We start from the raw sequence: 20,375 nt of genomic DNA, 5'->3' as shown, positions 1-20,375 counted from the left end.
ACTGCAGAACCTATATCCATCAGCGCATTACTTAGGCTTAGGCCCTGACTTTTATGTATAGTTATAGCATAGGCTATACATATAGGAAATTGTTCGCGATGAACATAAGCTCTATTAATAATTTCAAATTTAGTTTTGACCGGACCAAGCTCGTATGCATTAGGTTCATTATTAAATGTGATATATATTCTCTTAATTATTTTTGAATTTTCAGGATCAACCTTTATAACCACCACCAACCACCAACTGCATAAATAACTTTGTAATCCCATATATTTATATGGGATTACAAAGTTATTGATGCAGTTGGTGTATTTGGAAAACTGGACCGAAATTACAAAATATTTAAGTTTTCCCATGATTAAGACACTAAACTCTATATGTATTCCAAATATGAAGCTTCTAAGTCTGCTAGAAGTGCCTTGGACTTTTGATGATCGGTGAGTCAGTGAGTGACAAAATTTAGAAACTTTAACAAGTTGTCATTCTTAAACTACTGGTTCAAATTGACTGAAATTTTAAATATTCCGTGTTTATACAATGCCGGATTAGTAACTGAAGATTCAGGTTTCTTGCTTTATCTACAACCGAATTATAGGGGGTCGAAAAAGGCCCGAATTGCTTCGAGAAAAGGATGGTACGGCCGTGCCGCTTTTTTTTTGCTCGACTTGGCGGGGGCACTGCCGTGCCCCCAGATGCAGCCTTCAATTCAACGGTGTTATAACATTTTGTCGAGAACACTCTGAAATTCGTAGAATTTCATTAGACATTTTCGTGCAGTTTAAAACACACTAACAAATGATACTACACATTTTAATATGATAATAAGTAATAACATACCAAACATTGTAAACTACGGAGGAAAGCTTCGCTAACTCTAGTAGAACTACTTTTGGTTGGTCTATCTCTTTAAAACTTTAAAGACAAAAACTTCATGGAACTCTAAAAATCGTTGACACAACAACATTTCAACAGACTTAATGTAATTTGATTTACGACTGCAAAACTGTCCTTTGTAAACTTGCTTCGTATTGTCCCTGTCTGAATTTTAAATTAAAAGTATTTTGAAGTCATTTTTAGGGTTCCGTAGCCAAAATGGCAAAAACGGAACCCTTATAGTTTCGTCATGTCCGTCTGTCCGTCTGTCCGTCTGTCCGTCTGTCACAGCCGATTTACTCGGAAACTATAAGTACTACAGTGATGAAATTTGATGGGAATATGTGTTGTATGAACCGCTACAAAAATATGACACTAAATAGTAAAAAAAAGAATTGGGGGTGGGGCCCCCCATACATGTAACTGAGGGATGAAATTTTTTTTTTCGATGTACATACCCGTGTGGGGTATCAATGGAAAGGTCTTTTAAAATGATATAAAGTTTTCTAAAAAACATTTTTCTTAAAGTGAACGGTTTTTGAGATATCAGCTCTCAAAGTCGTAAAAAGTATGTCCCCCCCCCTCTATTTTTATAACTACGGGGTATAAAATTCTAAAAAAAATAGAGGTGATGCATGCTAATTAACTCTTTCAACGATTTTTGGTTTGATCAAAGTATCTCTTATAGTTTTTGAGATAGGTTGATTTAACTGTAATTTATTATATTTGCTGCTACGGAACCCTTTGTGCGCGAGCCCGACTCGCACTTGGCCGGTTTTTGAAAGCTAGCTAACGATGCCGTTCGTGTATACTAATTTAACTTACGAAAATGTATACCGTTTTTACAATTATTATTTTTTTGAGGGATAAATATGTGGAGCTTGAAATACGGCTACGTGTCCTGAATGTTGACTACATTATATGCGGGTAGTTGGTTAATTTAAAGAACATTTTGCTTTTATTTTTCATTGTATACCTAGGGGACATTCACTTGGAAAATGATGAAAATGATTAACGATATAACATGACATAACTTAGTAAGTATTATAACGTGTTTTATCAACAAGCCACATATAGCTCTCTTATGTTAAAATTACTATAGCTAATGAATGTCTTTAGTATACAAAATATCTACCTAACTAAAACGACAGCCCCTAAAACTCAATCGTACATTAGTAATTGTAATCTGAACTACGTAGAACATATTTACAAGCTCTAGATTAGCTGGAAATTATCTTATTCCGAAGTAAATTACAGCTGGAACCGGGCAGCTGCGTCCGTAGATAGGAAATTGAAGAGATTGGATAAAAACTCAGCTCGTATTATGAGCAATGCGACCTGGGTTATCCATTATTTATTACTAGAGGTCCGCCCCGGCTTCGCCCGTGGTACATTAGGGTGATGAACCTTTTTAATAAATAAATAAATAAATAAATATTTCGCAATAAAAGGTAGCCTATGTCCTTTCTAAGAAAGGTTCTCGAATGGAGACCACGTACTGGACGACGGAGCGTGGGACGTCCACCCACAAGATGGACAGACGACCTGGTCCGAGTGGCAGGGAGCCGCTGGATGCAGGCCGCCGGTGACCTGGCGTGGTGGAAAACCCTGAGGGAGGCCTTTGTCCAGCAGTGGACGTCCCACGGCTGACACGACGACGACGACGATGTCCTTTCTCGGGTATCAAAATATCTCCATACCAAATTTCATGCAAATTGGTTCAATAGTTTAGGCGTGATTGAGTAACAGACAGACAGACAGACAGAGTTACTTTCGCATTTATAATATTAGTATGGATTTAAAGCCCTGTCTGGTTTGGTTCTGTTGTCGCGTTTGTGTAGTGAGAAATTTGATGGAATGAAAGGAAAGAGGGTATTTTTTAATTGAATTATCGAGAAAAGATATACTTAGGTAACTACTATTTTTCTTTGTGGTGCTAAATTTTATGTAATGATATTCTGCTGGATTGTATATTGAAAATGTTTTTGCTTTTATTGTTACGTCCATTGTTAAATAATAAAGTTGTTAAAAATTTGTTAGCTATTAAAATAAGGACGTATTTCAGTATTATAATCCTTATATGCATACAGAAGCAAGTGTATTTAATACTATACATACTTACATTTATACGATAGTGATAGTATAATTACGCTTAAACTATTACCATACAAAATTTCATATCTCTTGATCGCGGATATGCCTATTTCCTCTCTAATATTATAAATGCGAAAGTAACTCTGTCTGTCTGTCTGTTTGTTACGCTTTCCCGCTTAAACCTCTAAACCGATTTTGATGAAATTTGGCAAAGACAATCTTTAGATCCTGAGAAAGAATATAGGCTACCTTTTATCAAAACACCACCCGGGCGAAGCTAGTATAAAATATCTAATTCTAGTACTTTAGTTACATCTTACATCGGAAGAGAAAACCGGATTACCTGGCTATCCCAGCCTTTTCCTGCGATTTCCGGGACTGTAACGAACTAAACTGGCTTCGTCGCATTGCTTTTCCTATAAATGATGATTTGTTTCTTAGTAAAATTTAATGGCGACTGTTTAATTTTAATTCTTTTGACGTGACAACGTCTTATAATTCGATAGAGCCGGCTGCACGCACGAAAAAAATTGGTTGTCTGTAAAGTCGGTGTCGGTTTACTGACGATAGTAGAACGTGACAATGTTCGATTGTGCTTCTTTGTCGCTCGTTCCGCGCTCTCGCTTGCACTTCAAGCCTTACATGGAACGCCTCAGAGCGAGGTAACGCCGCATGAGTCATGTTTTTTCGGGCGTGCATCGCCTCGTGCATCGTGCATCGACGTTTTCACGTCAAAAACATGACTCATGCGGCGTTACCTCGCTCTGAGGCGTTCCATGTGAGGCTTGAAGTGCAAGCGAGAGCGCGGATCGAGCGACCAAGAAGCACAATCGGACGTTGTCACGTTCAACTATCGTCAGTAAACCGACTTTACAGATAACCAATTTTATTTATCAACTTCATTACAAGAGATTAAATTGTACATTAATTATACTATCTACTTATTTTTATAGATTACAATATTTACATGGAGATTTTTTTTATTATTTTTCAATTTTATAACTATGGTGTTAATATATTTAATCTTCCTTTCTTTATATTTTCAACGTTTGAATGGAATTTGCTAATCACGGAATTTGGAAGCTTTAAAGTACAAGTCAGCGTTTTCGATTTGAGGAAAAATGAATTGAAATGCTCGGACGAAGATCAATTTTATCCAGAAAGAAACTGACGAAGGCTTTTAAAATTAAAGAAATGTTATAATATATTTCCACATAAAATCGTATTAAATTCAAATCAATGAGCAAATTAAGAAATAGGAACGTTGACCGCTAGTTGGACTAAGTACTTAATTTTAAGTTTATAAAATAATGTTTCAATGCTGTTTGAAATTCTTGTGTATCGAAATTTACTCCATTTAAAATGTAAATTACCGCCAACATCTTTATTATGTTAAACACTTTCCTTGCCAACAGGTGAAATTTTTAAAACCGTAAAATTTAAATACCGTGTATGGAACGTGTGCGTGGACAAAAGCGCTCCAATCGCTTCCAAAGAAATTCATTTGTCACAGTGAAAAGACATTTGTTTAAGTGCTGAAAACAATGAAACTTTCCTCGTAACAGTATAACAAATTCAAAGGTACGTGTGGACTTGGCCTTACTTATACCACGGTGCTTGACCCGTCGAGATCTGCGATCCTGGCAAATAAGAAAAATAAAACACAATTTTTGAAACAAATTCGAACGTATTTGAACTGTCAAATAGAACACAAAAAGTCACTCGTGCGAACGTTCGAGAAAAGTTAACGTTGCATTCTTTTTGACAAGTGAAACAGATAATAAATTCGAGTCGCAGATTGTATTGTTCTGTTTTTAAATTGGAAAATTAAGGCGCGAAATGATAAAGGCGGGATTGATTCTGCTTGTTTTTGTGGCGAGCTGTTATTGTTTGGAAGACGCTGATTTGCTTTTTGAAGATGGAAGAGCTAAGAAGAAGAAAAGTCCTGCGAAATTTATAGGTACGTAAGTAATGCACGACTCTTTTTGTTTAGACTTACAAATCTTTAAAATAAAGCGCAACGCAGAAGTAAATTTAACACACAGGCAAAACTACAGTTGTTGTCTATTTTATTAGTTATCGTATTTCAGCAAATCATTCAATTATTATAAAGACATTGCTTTTATAGGTAAATTATGTACTCAAGAAAGTATAATATGTAACAGGAAATTAAAGCGTAACGTACATTTTAATATATTATACAAAATATTATATAATATAATCTCTAGATAGGTACTAATTTTAACTCTTATTCATTCTACATTGTTCTGTATTAAGAACGGTAAAAAATTTAATTAAAAATCTTTGTATACTTAAAGTTTGAAGAGATAGAGAGCTTGTTTCAATAACTTATTTTATTAAAACTAAAGCGTGTGGTCTAGTTCGTAATATGATAGTTTTTCCACTTTATTCCCGGAAATATGAGCTTGTTATTAATTAAATGTAATAACATTGAGCGAAATAACAGGAATAGATGTTTAAGATTTATTACCGTCAGTATATTTGTTTCTTGGTGCGCTGAAATTATTAAATACTTTGAAATGAAATTTTAATTAACATAATTTCAAGAACGCTTTTTGTAGCTGAGTAAATGTTTGTGAGAATTTGTTATGGAAATTATTTTAATACTAGCTAATTCCCTCTCTATCATATATAGGAATTTTTCATACTAAGTATAGGTATATTACAATAATTTTTTACAGCATGTGCTGTATTTTTTCTTATATAAGCTATAAGAATAAGTGAGACAAACATACATTTAAATTTGATTTTCCTATAAAGTATTAAGCTTGCTGACTATCTAATTGTATTTAAAAGTTAATTAAATATATAAAAAAATATTTTGATTGGCTATTAACCTTGAAATGTAAAGAAATTCTTTCTTCTGTGTGGTTAAAATTAATTTTACTTAAATAATATAGGTAGTCTTTAAAAATATGTACTTTGAAATCAATCAGAAGGAAAGTCTATTCCAATACTCCTCTCATTTGTCATATGTGCCTACATATTATGAATTTGTCAAGAAGGGTTTCCTAAAATAGGATTCGAGGAAGTAATTTATCATTTTGAAAGGATACCTAATGTAAGGGACAGAAAAATCATTATAATATAAACCCCGAGATTTTGAGCGGATTTGCGAAATGTTTTATGGGAATAGTTTTGGTATATTTAATTTAAAGCAAGTCGATTTAGAAGAAAAGTTTGTGTTTATGTGGTAGATTAGGCTAGAAAATTTATTTATTTATTGGTTGACTCACCAATATAAAATACGTACGTGTAAAAATATCTAGATAAATATAGCAAACTTAGCTTTTTCCTCAAAAGTTATCTCTTTCAGGAATTTAAAATATCTAAAAAAGAGGTACAGAAATGGATAAAAATTGAGTTAATAGGTTTCAATTACCGTAGGTACCTACATAATTGCATTATACAACTCTAGTATTTAACATTATTACACTATATCCAATCTCTAAATGGTCTATGCCAGATAAATAAACTTTAAACAATTAAAAATTATTAAAGGTCAAATCACCAATTCTCTTACAGGTATGATCCTGCTCTTCTTACTCTCCAAAGTGGCGATCTTCAAGGCAGTCTCCGTGTTCCTGATGATGACGTTGTTCCAGAAACTCTTCGCCATAGCTGGCATCTTCCTCCAGCATTACATGAAGAAGGAAAGACCAGCTCCAGTGTATGCACAATATGACACGGTTGGTTACAGTTATGGTCCTCCAGAAGAACCATTGAAGGAATATGGCAACGATTTAGGCTCTTTTGATTGGCTGTTGAGTAAGAATAAATAATTTATTGGATGAGTTGTTTTATTTAAAGTGTACTGGGACTGGTGACTTAGTTTTGTTTGTGCGTGAGAGAATAAATATTAAAAGAATAGTTTCAAATCAAATGTAAAAAAAACGCGCCGTAAAACTTCCCTTGTGTATCGAAATAGAGTTAGTTTTTCAAGTTAAACGTTTGTCCTAGATGAACTGTAATTATTGTTATCGAAAAATATAATTATGTTAGTGAAAGTCTGTCAAAATAGGGCTAAAAGTTACGGATGTTAGCTGACTTAAAAACATTTTATGTTTGAATACAGTTAACTTCCACATACGATAAACAGAAAGCTGTGTGTGTTATATGAGTTATTGGAATCGATACAGATAGTTTATGCACAAATATTTCCAAGTAATCAGATCCTACGTATATCTTAAGTTTATGTAACTTTATTGAGTTGAACCTAAGCTTTTACTGACTGAATACAAACAGCTTTGCTTTAAGCTACCGTGGATGTTCCTTTGTTATGTTTTCCTTTGTATTCAAAGTACTAATAATATTAATTCGGGAGCAATTCTCTGTCTAATATATTTTCACGCCACACTGAATGGATTTGATTTAAATTTTATTTTAAGATAGATGGAACATCATAATTAATATAATATTATGTAGAATATGTACTTTTTTTTTAATTAAGAAACATAATTAATAAAGGTTATCGATGTATTATCTATTACGAAACAAAAACACGACTAACATTTCAGTAAGTAATTTCCCTATTAATTCAACTCCATATAATAAGAGAAATATGTGCACACATAATATACCTTCCCACATAAAGCAAGTAAAAGCATTACTCCTCTTTTGAACAGTTGTGTAAAAAGATGAAGGATATTATTGGGTGTCGATATTAATAGCAATAATCACATCTCTATTACAACTATTTCATTCGCTATCAAATCGATTAAGCTATAGCGTTAACGCTAGGGATAGGGATGTGTACGGAACAAATATTTATCGATAAAAAAAATGTGTAGTAATTTATAGTGTAGGTACTAGCTGTTACCCGCGATATTGTCCATGTGGTTAAAACAGATACCGTAACGTATAACGTACCATAATTATTAAAGTTCTTACCAAGGGAATAAGATGGTTTAAAAAGTAGCCTATCTATAATCACTCCCTAGCCTCCTAGATTTCTCCTATCACAGAAATGTGAGATTATTTGTGATGTAGGCAAAGTAAGATTTTTGATAATTATTACAGATTATTAGTATTTTTACAGTGTATTCGATTCGAATAAATTGCTTAATTTGGGTTATTTTTTTTAAGTTTCATTAATATAAATCTTAAAATATTAATTAATTAATATGGATATATTCAGAAATGTAATATGATGAAAAAACTTTCAGAGTACAGTTTCTCGTTTCAAGCGAACTGAAACTTTCGTCCATCCTCTCAGCTAAGTACCATACAAACTCATAATTAATACTTAAATTTCATTTAATTAACGTTAGAAACTATTTTAACTCAATACGAACGAATGGAATACTCGTATATTCAGAATATTCTTTTTATTTGCATTCATTTTTCAATGTTGATGGAAGACTTTATTCATTTTGAAGAATTTCGATGCAGTGTTTTGTTTCATGAAACTAAAGCTTTTAACCGAATATAAACCGAGTAAAACTGCGCTGTATTGCTAGTTCACAATAACTGTATTTTCTAAATAAATACACAGTGTATGTTCTGTTGTGAAATTCCTTTCGAGATTTTTGTACATGTAAAATTGTTCTAGGAAATCAAATACCGCATGAACTAACCTTTCCACTTTTGACTTTCGGTAAAAATTTAAGTTGGAGATGACAAAAAATTATTCTATACTTAATTTGTAATTGGAATTATTATAATAAATATTCCTAGTTCACAAGGTAAGGTAAAATTGTAAATGCAGTAGCTTTTAGTTAAAAATACACTTTTGCTACATATTATTTCATAGTTAAATATCGATAACAATTTATATGAACATCACTAGAGCTGTATCGCAAAACACATAAACGCGATGGACTCATTCTTGTTCAGTTTAACGATGATTGCTCTCAGATCCGATTATAAAAGGTACATAATTGTTATAATAATATGACGATTCAAAACGCTGAAATTCTAGTGGTTTTAAGAAATTCTTTATAGCATGAATAGCATGTTGGTCACGACAAGAATCTCGCTATGTGGTGTTTCTATAATTTTCACGATGCGTTGTGAACATTTTCATTACAGCTATAACATGAATTGTGGAACTTTTACTGTAACCACGATGTGTTGTGAACTAATTTTTCACGCGATTTCTTTGAGCGAACAAGTTAGACGCTTTGTTCAAAAAAGCCTGTGAATTCATATTATGAAACATGATGTAGAGCCGCCTCACGAACCGGTGGTTCTTTATTGTTGTAAGTATTTGACGATTTATTTATATTTACAATCGATCTTAAAGTATTTCAAAAGAAGTTTAAGTAGTTGAATGAATAAATATTCGACTTTGAGTTTGTAAGGACCACGAAAGTTGAATGGCCAAATTTCATTATAAACTTGTAGATCATTTAATATCAACTTAATCATATTTTCATATCAATATAATAAAGCTAAAAGGTATTAAATATACGAGCGAAAATTAATTTACATTAAGCTCATATTTTATCCGTATTTCAAGAAATTGTGTCTCGTTTATAGGTAAACATTTGTTCATTAACAGCTAAGGCATATGAAGGTTATGAACCTGCGACCCTTTGTGAGCCACGCTTAATTGAAGATCAACAGAAAATACTCGAATACTTGAGGTAATTTAAAAAAAAACCTTACGTAGTTTAATACGAACTTTCACAATTAATGTCCAAAGCGAACTGTACTGAATTCTTTTTAAACAAACTTTACTGGAGAAATCTGGAAATTTTCTCCTTTTCAGTAGCCAGCGACTCGCGCTGACTTCTAAATGTTAAAGTTTGTACAAATTCCCTGCAACGATTTTACCCCTTACGTTTATTTTTATTGTCTTTTTCCGTATAAACATTTTTGTTTTGGTGCTAATGAGTATAGAGATGGGTTTAATGTGTGTTGTATGGTTTACTGTGAATAACAATAAAAAATAAATCATATTCAATATCTTTCACTGAAAAATATTGGCCCGGAAGCACTTTTCCAAGATTCTACTTATTTCAAACATAATGATGTAACTCTAGAGAACATCTAAATATTGCGTAAGTGCTAAAAATTGTTCAACAAAAAAATAAGTGAAATTTCATGAAAATAAATGTGCGTCGAATCATCGTGAAATTCTAGTTTACATTACATAAGAGCACTCTCTACTTTTACAATAATTATCACTTCGTTATCACCTATGTAACTCTTTAGAAGGAAACCTTCATATCACGAGGCGCACTCGACTTTGACATTTGTTACGTTAAAGCTATTACGACTGGATGAGAACTGTGAAAAATCTATTTTAGAATAACTGTGATTTAAAATAATAAAAAAATATATTGATATGTTTCAACCAGTGTCAAATTAAAAAAAAAAACAAATACTGAAAAAAGTTTCTAGTGTCAATGTCATTGAGGTTTAAAAAAAAGAACATAATTAGTTAAGTATCGTTTTTTTTTTGTTTGAGATAATAGCAGTGGCCAGTAATAAGTAATGAAAATAATCTACTGAAAGTGCTAACCAGATAAAGAAAGAAAAACATCACGGATTATATTTGTGGTATATTAAAAAAGTTAAAAGAATTGTGTCGACACTGGACATATTTTACCGCCAAAATGAGGTTGATTATGTTAATTCTGGCTGTTACGCTGTGTTTCACAAACGGGTATGAAATTAAAGAAAAAGATATTTCAGAAGCGAGAGGCAAGGGAAAATATGCTCTACTGAGTAAGTATTTTTGAACTCATTTTTCTTTTACTTTATTATGAAAATGTATCCATTTTGGAAGCTTTTTTTAATAGTTTTTAATAAATAAAAACATAATATGCCCACTTTTGTAACTGAGTCTTATTTAGGAGGTTCTCACCAAAAATATAGAAATGCGAGAGCTAAATTTCTTGTGATAAATTTTATCGAAAATAATGATAGGATTTGTAACATTAAAGCTAGATAAAGATATTTTATAAGTTTAGAAAAAAACTTTGGATTGACGTAAATTATTTGTAGGCACGTTTTTAGTAATTTTACTGCCCTAGCTATCTGAAATTGCTGCTTTTGAGCATAAAATCATATTGCCTTACATGCCCATGTATAATGATAACCGGCCACAATTATATTCTCTACAAGCATCATTTATGATTTTAAAGCTTTGCGCCCGCGGCTTCGCTCGCGTAGTCAAAGGAAACTCCCATGGGAATTTTATGTTTCGGCGAGATAAAAAGCCTGTCACTTTACTAGGCTTTTAACTATCTCCAGACACAAAAATAGTACTATAAAATATTTCTAATGTGACGTGAAATAAATTTGATCAAACACTTTTCGCTCGCTCATGATAAAATAATGTATAAGTAAGGATAAAAAGGATTAGGATAAAGGATTTAAGATGGAAGCTTTCTACTATAAATCTATTTCTGTCTTCATTAATGACAGATTGATTGATAGGTATTTCTTGCCAATATTCTTTCCAAAAAGCGTTAATTCTATAAAATTCATTCATTTATTCTACGAATATTATTCAAACCATAACTATAAGATGCCAAGGGGTTACAGGAACGAACTGAATGGAGAAACATTTTATCTTGGAAGGAGTCTGTTGGATTTCACTAAGTCCAGTATTTGAAAAATCTATATGGTATTCAAATGCTATGCATGGTAATGCGGTATTGACTGGAAATATAAAACGTAGAAATTTTTATATAAAAATATGCTGTTCAAAATAGGACTATATCATGTAAAATGTCGTGTTATCTATTTTTGATATTGTGTATTGCTATTTATAGATATTATATACCTTCTAATATTTCATTATTTTTCCTTTATCTCCCTATATTTTTAACATTATTTATTAATTGTTTATTTATTTAAGTTTATTTATTTTTCTGCCCTCTAGAGGCTTTGGCAGAATATCAGCGTCGGGGTTTTTCAATCCCGATATTCATGCTGAGCCAAGGCCTGTTTGTAGAACACTGTGCACATTAAGACGATACACAAAAAAAAATCTACTGCTTGGCGGGCGGAGTCTAATAGCTCGCTATCGCGAACGCGGGTGTGCGCGAAGTCATTCTTGCAAACTCGCCGCGCTGCCGCTGGCCGACTCGGGACAAACATGTATGGAGTCGTCATACAGTTATAATATTCTTATACATATATTTAATTGTTGATTTATTGGTTTTATTTTCTTGCTTATAAACAAATAATCTTCTTTTTAACAACTACTTAGACATTATTAATAATTATTATTATTTCGTAATGTTTACTTTATTACAAAATAATACAGGTTATAAATAATCTTTAAAATAACAAAAAATATTGTTACTCTGAAAAAATGAAATGGTACTCAATAACGCGGACTACTGAATGGATTTAGATAGAATTTGATGCTGACGTAGATATTACATCATGCCCAGAAATGAAAGGTAATATTTCTGAAAGAATTTATAAACCCTAATTCTTCTCAGTCAAAGTCAAGAGTGGAAGATATCACTAATACAGTAAAACTGATGCGAAACTTTGGATGTTAATTTGTATATTTTTTTGTTAGTTGTTACTTAATCACGTCAAGACTACATTACCAATTTTGATAAAATATAGCTAATTGCCTGGATTTACACATAGGATACTTTTTATCCGAACTGAACACTTCTGTGGGATAAGACAGGATTCACGAATCACGATATAATCTAATTCCACGCGGGCAAAGCCGCGGTCGGAATGATATTTTTTTAAATAAAAAAATTGTTTAAAAAAAACACAAAATATATTGACGCATGTATTTATTTTTTGCACTCTATTATAATTGTAATTATTCATTACAAATAATCAAAATAAAATAGCCAGAACAAAGTTAGGCCCTGGTAGGGTAGGTAGGCAGGTACAGCAATGTGAGACGAACACTGGCTTATTTATACCAATAATAATGTATTATAAACATTAAATTAAGTTTACTTTCTAACAACAAAAATACATAATATTAGCTAATGTGAAAGCGAATCAACCAATCATCCCACAAAAATGAAATGTGCACACAAATATTCATCCAAATCGGTTCATGTCATTAGGAGGAGTGACTGCAGCGCCATCTTCCGGGCCCAATTGTGTTTCCAGATCACCCAGGAACTCAATTTAATATACTTACACAAAATTTTTCGAAATGAAAACTCACATTACTATGTAAATATGAATATAAACCTGTTTTATTACTAAGCAATTTCCCGCACAGGTGTAGTAAGTATAAATGAAATAAATGTCAACATCAAATTCTTTATACAACATACTTATCTACCACCTTCTAAGAAATGTAATTCTTGAAATTATTTCGTATTTTTTTTAAATATAATACTACTCCAATGAGCTCCTGTTCCATATTATGTCCGCCATACTTCCACTAAGTTCACCATGATTTTTTATTTCTTTGCACTTTGTTGCTTTTTGCTAAAAATGGAATCATGCGATAAAACCAGTAGAGCTTTGATAACATACATTTTTGACTGAATAAAGGTACTTACGAAGGAGTGGATTCACATTGTGAACAATCTGTGGGTTTATTTTCCTTCTGGATTCCGGATTTCTGAACAGATTATTTATGCTATAAATGAAAAAATCTTACACATTCGTTATGTACTTAAAACAGGGGTACATATCAAACATCGTCTATAATACAATTATCATCAAATTTAAAATAAAACCAACTTACTTCATTAATTTGTTCCAATTGTAAGCATTCTTTTTCCTCCAACCTTTATGTTTCTTCTTCTTATTTTCTTTATTGTCCCCATTTGTCTCATTTTGTCTTATCGTGTTGTCACCCTTTTTTACGATTGCGCGAGCGACACAAGTTCCCCGTGTGACGGCCGTAGCGGGAATGACTCGTGCAGCGATCGGGGTAGGAAGGTGCAGGGCGGCTCTCGATATATTGGCTGGTCGCGCGCTAATTTCAAGTATTTCTTGTTTATTTCAAAACCATCGCATATTTCAAAATTCTAACACGGTAGACGTATAGGTTGTATATTTTATAGTTAATATCCAAAAAGTCGTAACTTTACGTTTGTTATTTTGAAGATGCCAGAGATTAAAAAAAAATAACAATGATAACTTTGTATTTTTTTTCTATCGAGAAAATATCATGGAATCATGTTTCTAAAACGGTAGACGTATTGTGTTACTATTGAACTTTCTTGTCAAGAATTTTCATCACGACAACTCTAATAATATAAAAATTACGAAGGTTTGAAAAGGGCCGTAAATGTTAGAAAAATTAATTCATCACCTTAAATGTATCCGTTTCTTTTAATATACTGTGTGTTTTGTTTCTGTTAATTGATTTTATGTTTTGTGTTTATATTATGTACCTATTTTTTTTGTGTTCGAGTTATCTATCTATCTAAAATATGTGCATAATGGGACTATATTATGCGAAAGTTTGAGAAAATTTCATAATAGGTACCGTAACGTAATGGTTAAGATTTTGCTATTTTTTAAACGGAAATTTATACATTATCAATAGAAGTAGACACTAGAGACACATTTTCAAACTCTTATAAAAAGTTTTAAAGACTTCATATTCACAAATTCTGGATATATTTTGTTTCGCTTATGTGAAAGTTAAAATTAAAAATTAATACAAGTTTTCTTTCTTGAAATCTGCATGAAGTGACTTTGTTTTTGTTTAATAAGTGGCAAAAATGATCCTTTGTATTTCATAATCAAACACTATAACATATTATAAACACATTCATTATTATATTCATTTTCATTTACATTTCATACGAGCAAAATCGCTCTACGCCATCTAAAATAAATTTCTAAAAACTATTCAAATAAATCTTCAATACGCTTCGCGAACTACCTACTTAACATTTTATAGAAACAAATAAAACTCCATTGGTATCGATAACAACTAAAGAGAGTTTATAATTGGATACTCAACAATACTGGATGCCTTTTTGTTCAACTTGATTCCTTGTCTCGAAGTTTTCCTTGCTACTTTATTAAGCGTTCTAACAGACGAACGACAGAGGCTACTTCAGCCGTCGCCACATGTCGACGGCAGTCGTCGAAGTCGTCGAAGCGTCGGCGGCAGCAGTCAATACGTCGACTGAAGTAGCTTCTGCCGTTCGCAACTTGCCGTTCGTCTGTTAGAAAACTTAGATCCATCGTATAATTTAGCATTGAAACCGAGATTAATTGCACGCCTCATAAGCGAAGCGTTGAGGTGGGTACTACTGTCACTTCGCGCAAAACATCTGATTTTTCAAACTTAAAATGTCTTTATGTATCATACATTGCACTTGTAAGATAATACATACACACACATATTAAGAAAAAACACTATTTTTAACGTTCATGATATTTTTGATGTCATTTTTGTTATTTAAACTAGTTAAAAAACAGTTTAAAAAAGTTCTGTCTTGGACGTCCGTGTGTCTGTATGTGCGGATCCTTTTTCTTGTTAACACGATAGCGACCGAAATACTTTACTAATCGAGTCTTTTTTTTTCTCTTACGCTTGAGTATGCTCAGGAATAGAACCCTTTCATTTTTCAGGGTCTGATTCGATGTGGTTTAATTGTTATTAAATAAACAAAAATAATAATTAATAAATATTTATTAAAAAAAAATTATGAGGCGTGCACTTTTGGATTTTCCAAATTATTTTAGAACTATCTGCGCTCTTTTATTGATAAGTTTTTCTTGTGTAGTTCATAAACTGCTGTCTTGTTTTCGATTTACAAATTTTAGGATATCGTTGATATGAAGTTTTTAATTTAGGCTGTTTTGTTTTGTTTTTATAATTAATTCAAAGATTAGTTACCTTACCATTTGTAGATAGGACTCTTATAAGACGGGATAACTTATAATATCTTCCTTTCAAATTATCTACAATAACTATTAGTTTTGATATCAAAAGATAGGAATCTCTACCACATTAATAATTATTCTTGATTATTGATATCTACGTCAAAACTAAAATATTAATCGCATAAAATCAAATTGCCAATTCCATAGATATATTTTATTTTGAACCTAAGCTCAATATTTCATAGGAAATTGCAACAGAAACATTAACAAACAGTTACTACAGGAGTTGTTAAAACTTAAAACAGATTTTAATTTCCTTCTCCAGCTCTCGTACTATTTCCTTTCATCCATTTTAAATGGCTTATTCAAATGCAATCAATTGTCTGTTGCAGCCAACCTAGCAATCCTCCTGGCTGTTAAGGTGGGCTTATACAAGATTTTCCTGGGAATCGCGTTTCTTATAGCAGCAATTAAAGCCATGGTTATCATGGCCTGGTCCCTGGCGGTATTCAAATATGTGCCTAATAATTGGACACAGAAGAACGATTATACATTACATGATAAACCACAGTCGCATCTATTCCTTGATGTGATCTTGAATAATATTAATCGGCAGTCGTATTAGGTTAGTTGAATTTTTTATTAAAGTGAAACTTTTATTACATCGTCTCAAACTTTTTGGTCTGTGTAGCGCATGTCGCGTGTTATCGGTATACCTACTCGGCAGCCGACCGTCACGCGACATGCGCTACACAAAGCAGTGTTCGGAACCGTTCGAACAGTTTCACTTTTACCGTGGTTTCATAAAACCACACAACATTTTTTAAATATAGAGTTTAATAGACCGTTCATACGAACGTATTTAGGGTATATAAACCGACATAGATTTACGAATTACAATCAGAACCTTGTTATAATATGTATGGTTGCTTGTAAAAAATATCACGATATTCGTGACTTTCAAGTTTCATATGATTTACGAAGACGAAAGGGGATACATAAAGCTTTGGATCTATACGAAGCTGCCAGGCTTACTTAAAGTTACTTTAGGTTTAGATATGTATGTTATAATGTTATACAAGTTCATATCGATAGGTACATAATATCATCACAATTTAATGCACCTCATATTGGCGTATTTAATTTACTATTTTCCCTAATTATCATATATTAATCTTGTAAACTTTGAAAATAGTTTTCTCCAATCTACATAGCATTGCGTAACTTCGCTAGTTTTTAATAAAACAGTTTAAGCTTCGTCGTAATAATAAACTTAAACTTTTAAGTGTAAGAAAGAATTAAGTGGCTGAACTTTTAAAACTCTTATGAGATGCTCTCTGGAAATGCTAAAAGCTAACTTTTAGCATGCAACATACTTTTACATGAAAATATGAGATGTAATTTCGTATGTAATGTTTTTTATGTTTCAATTTCGTGTTTTTGTATGTTCTCATGTAGTTGTATTGTAATAATTCACGAATTTCGTGTAAAATAGGTCCAATAACCCAAATGGTGTAAAAATAATATAACATGTAGGTATTAAGATTAAAAATTGAAATAATTTAATATTAATATATATCATTATCGCAAAAACATCACCACATGTTTTGTTTACGATTATTGCAGTGGTTTACAAACCATCACATCTCTATATAGTGATAGTCAGATAGTCTAGGATTATTTTTGCACGCCTCATAAGCGAAGCGTTGAGGTGGGTACTACTGTCACTTCGCGCAAAACATCTGATATTTCAAACTTAAAATGTCTTTATGTATCATACATTGCACTTGTAAGATAATACATACAAACACATATTAAGAAAAAAACACTATTTTTAACGTTCATGATATTTTTGATGTCATTTTTGTTATTTAAACTAGTTAAAAAACAGTTTAAAAAAGTTCTGTCTTGGACGTCCGTGTGTCTGTATGTGCGGATCCTTTTTCTTGTTAACACGATAGCGACCGAAATACTTTACTAATCGAGTCTTTTTTTTTCTCTTACGCTTGAGTATGCTCAGGAATAGAACCCTTTCATTTTTCAGGGTCTGATTCGATGTGGTTTAATTGTTATTAAATAAACAAAAATAATAATTAATAAATATTTATTAAAAAAAAATTACGAGGCGTGCACTTTTGGATTTTCCAAATTATTTTAGAAAAAACTCTCTGTTTTCATTATAAGATTGTAGAAATGCAATAAAATGAGAAATGCCGCGCTGTTTAAAAATAGCATGATTTCGTATAAAACCGAAAAGTTTCCATGAGACGTGTTTGCTCAGTTGAAAATTTATTCCTATTTCTTAAAATACCACTTAAAAGATCCATAGAAAACAATTTTATTTATTACATTTTGCACGCCTCATAAGCGAAGCGTTGAGGTGGGTACTACTGTCACTTCGCACAAAACATCTGATTTTTCAAACTTAAAATGTCTTTATGTATCATACATTGCACTTGTAAGATAATACATACACACACATATTAAGAAAAAACACTATTTTTAACGTTCATGATATTTTTGATGTCATTTTTGTTATTTAAACTAGTTAAAAAACAGTTTAAAAAAGTTCTGTCTTGGACGTCCGTGTGTCTGTATGTGCGGATCCTTTTTCTTGTTAACACGATAGCGACCGAAATACTTTACTAATCGAGTCTTTTTTTTTCTCTTACGCTTGAGTATGCTCAGGAATAGAACCCTTTCATTTTTCAGGGTCTGATTCGATGTGGTTTAATTGTTATTAAATAAACAAAAATAATAATTAATAAATATTTATTAAAAAAAAATTATGAGGCGTGCACTTTTGGATTTTCCAAATTATTTAATATTATGTTCTCTGTTTCAGTTCACTTCTTCTATGTCGCGGCGACAAAGTTGTTCGTACTCAAGATTATATACGGAGCAATATTTTATGTTATTGTGTACAAAGCATGGCATATAGTTTTATGGTTGATAAAATATATGAAAGAAAACAAGCACGAACATTACGTCGAGTATGACCACGGTCCGGTGTATGATTATGATCCATATGGTCACGACTATCACGGTCATGACCATCATGGTCCTGGGCATCATGGTCATCACCACAGTTACGGTCATAATGATCAATACGGTCCGGAATATAATGAGCCCTATGGAGCGTATGAACAACCGGTTTATGGGAGGAAGGGCTACTCACATAAGAATAAAGTGTACGACGCTGATGGTTCATACTCTGTACAAAGTTAAGCGTATTTAAAAGAAGTTTTATGATAATTTATTAATTGAATAATATTATTTATTGAAGTTGAATAGATAGGATGATCTGAGCTACGAATTTAAATACAGTATTATTGTATTATCTTCCTTACTACTATTTATTTGATAGTGTTAATTATTTACCCTTGATTTCAGAATATTTTGTCTTTTGTATTAGTTGTCTTTTAAAAAATAATGCAGCAAACAAAATGAAACGCCTGGCATTATGTTTAAGCAATTGTGGTTGCAAGTCGTTTAGAAAAAAAGTCTTAGTTAGGTGTATTAGTTTTAAGATAAATCCATTTATGTAAATAGTCGTGTAAATAATAATGTATTTAATTTATTATTAATTATTTAATTATAGATTGTTTAATATAAAATTTATGTTTTAATTATATCCCTGATACACTTTTGCTTATTTTATATATTAAAATTTAAATGATTAGGAGCAAAATTAGTTTTGATAGCCAAAATGTTTTCGTTTAATCCAGAAAGGTCCTCAATATTGTTTCATCTAATTCAACTTGACAACCTTTATTAAGATTATAACTTACTCTGTATTAAAATAGAAGAGTCATCTGAGAATTGTATTATATTTACCTAGATAAAACTCGCAGTTCCACCTCTTAATATATTTACACTTTAATATACTTTCTTCTCATATTTTTTACCTCATAGCGTTTTTGTTTGTGAACGTATTTTATCAATATACCTTACCTAATATATTGTATGTCAAAGCATATCGTGCAGATCAACCACTGCTTGAGACTTGATGTTATAAGTTAATTAAAAAAATTCAATACCAATGGTTCTTCAGAAGGTTAATCTATACTAATATTATAAAGCTGAAGAGTTTGTTTGTTTGTATGATTGTATGTTTGTTTGTTTGTTTGTTTGAACGCGCTAATCTCGGGAACTACTGGTCCGATTTGAAAAATTCTTTCGGTGTTAGATAGCCCATTTATCGAGGAAGGTTATAGGCTATATATCATCGCTCTACGACCAACAGGGGTGGAGCCACGGGGGTGAAACCGCGCGGAGCAGCTAGTCTTCGATAATGTTGATGAACATAAAGTAAAGTGCGTCACAAATTAAAAAAAAATCTGTAGAAATTATCCATTTTATAAGGGCACGATAAAAAAAATCAGCCTAAACTTTCATTAAAAAAAAATGTATTAAAATAATTATAGCCCAGGTACTTATAAAAGTACCCAATGGATATTATGCAATGAAGTTGGCCGCAATCTAATTAATGTATTTATTTTATGACAAATAACAATATGTGGAACTAGGGAAATGAACTGAAATCAAACATGTTTTGTAAGCACAGTCCATAAAGAAAATATTATGATAAAATAAAAACAAATATTTGAGAGTTAGTATAACCTGATTCTTTAAAACCT

The 20,375-nt window shown here is 31.8% G+C and overlaps 2 protein-coding genes and 1 long non-coding RNA gene across 4 annotated transcripts; 2 read left to right on the top strand and 1 right to left on the bottom strand.

The window, feature by feature from the left end:
* The first annotated feature begins 4,597 nt into the window (after nucleotides 1–4,597).
* On the top strand, nucleotides 4,598–6,780 carry LOC149488143 (uncharacterized). The gene is made up of 2 exons (XM_089695950.1): nucleotides 4,598–4,930; nucleotides 6,517–6,780. Exons 1-2 carry the CDS (start codon nucleotides 4,810–4,812, stop codon nucleotides 6,771–6,773), a joined length of 378 nt encoding a protein of 125 aa, XP_089552076.1. The 5' UTR covers nucleotides 4,598–4,809; the 3' UTR covers nucleotides 6,774–6,780.
* Nucleotides 6,781–10,227: 3,447 nt separating this feature from the next.
* LOC149488141 (uncharacterized) lies at nucleotides 10,228–19,038 on the top strand. 2 transcript variants are annotated; one of them, XM_089695948.1, is made up of 3 exons: nucleotides 10,228–10,665; nucleotides 16,128–16,360; nucleotides 18,581–19,038. In XM_089695948.1, the coding sequence occupies exons 1-2, from the start codon at nucleotides 10,554–10,556 to the stop codon at nucleotides 16,358–16,360; spliced, it is 345 nt and encodes a 114-aa protein (XP_089552074.1). In that variant the 5' UTR covers nucleotides 10,228–10,553; the 3' UTR covers nucleotides 18,581–19,038. The 2 variants fall into 2 exon arrangements, with proteins under 2 accessions (XP_089552074.1, XP_089552073.1); XM_089695947.1 differs by lacking the exon at nucleotides 16,128–16,360.
* LOC149488142 (uncharacterized) lies at nucleotides 12,618–14,120 on the bottom strand. Its single transcript, XR_016315710.1, has 3 exons — nucleotides 13,631–14,120; nucleotides 13,443–13,504; nucleotides 12,618–13,368 (listed from the first exon to the last, which is right to left on the bottom strand). It is a non-coding gene; the product is annotated as an uncharacterized LOC149488142 (long non-coding RNA).
* Nucleotides 19,039–20,375: the final 1,337 nt, after the last annotated feature.

Source organism: Colias philodice, chromosome 6 (assembly GCF_061535455.1).
Source record: "Colias philodice isolate Cphi_HAF_F1 chromosome 6, ilColPhil1 Martin Lab GWU primary, whole genome shotgun sequence".
NCBI classification, from domain to species: Eukaryota; Metazoa; Arthropoda; class Insecta; order Lepidoptera; family Pieridae; genus Colias; species Colias philodice.
The sequence above is the reverse complement of the archived record's forward strand: the minus strand, read 5'-3'. Positions and strand labels throughout refer to the sequence as shown.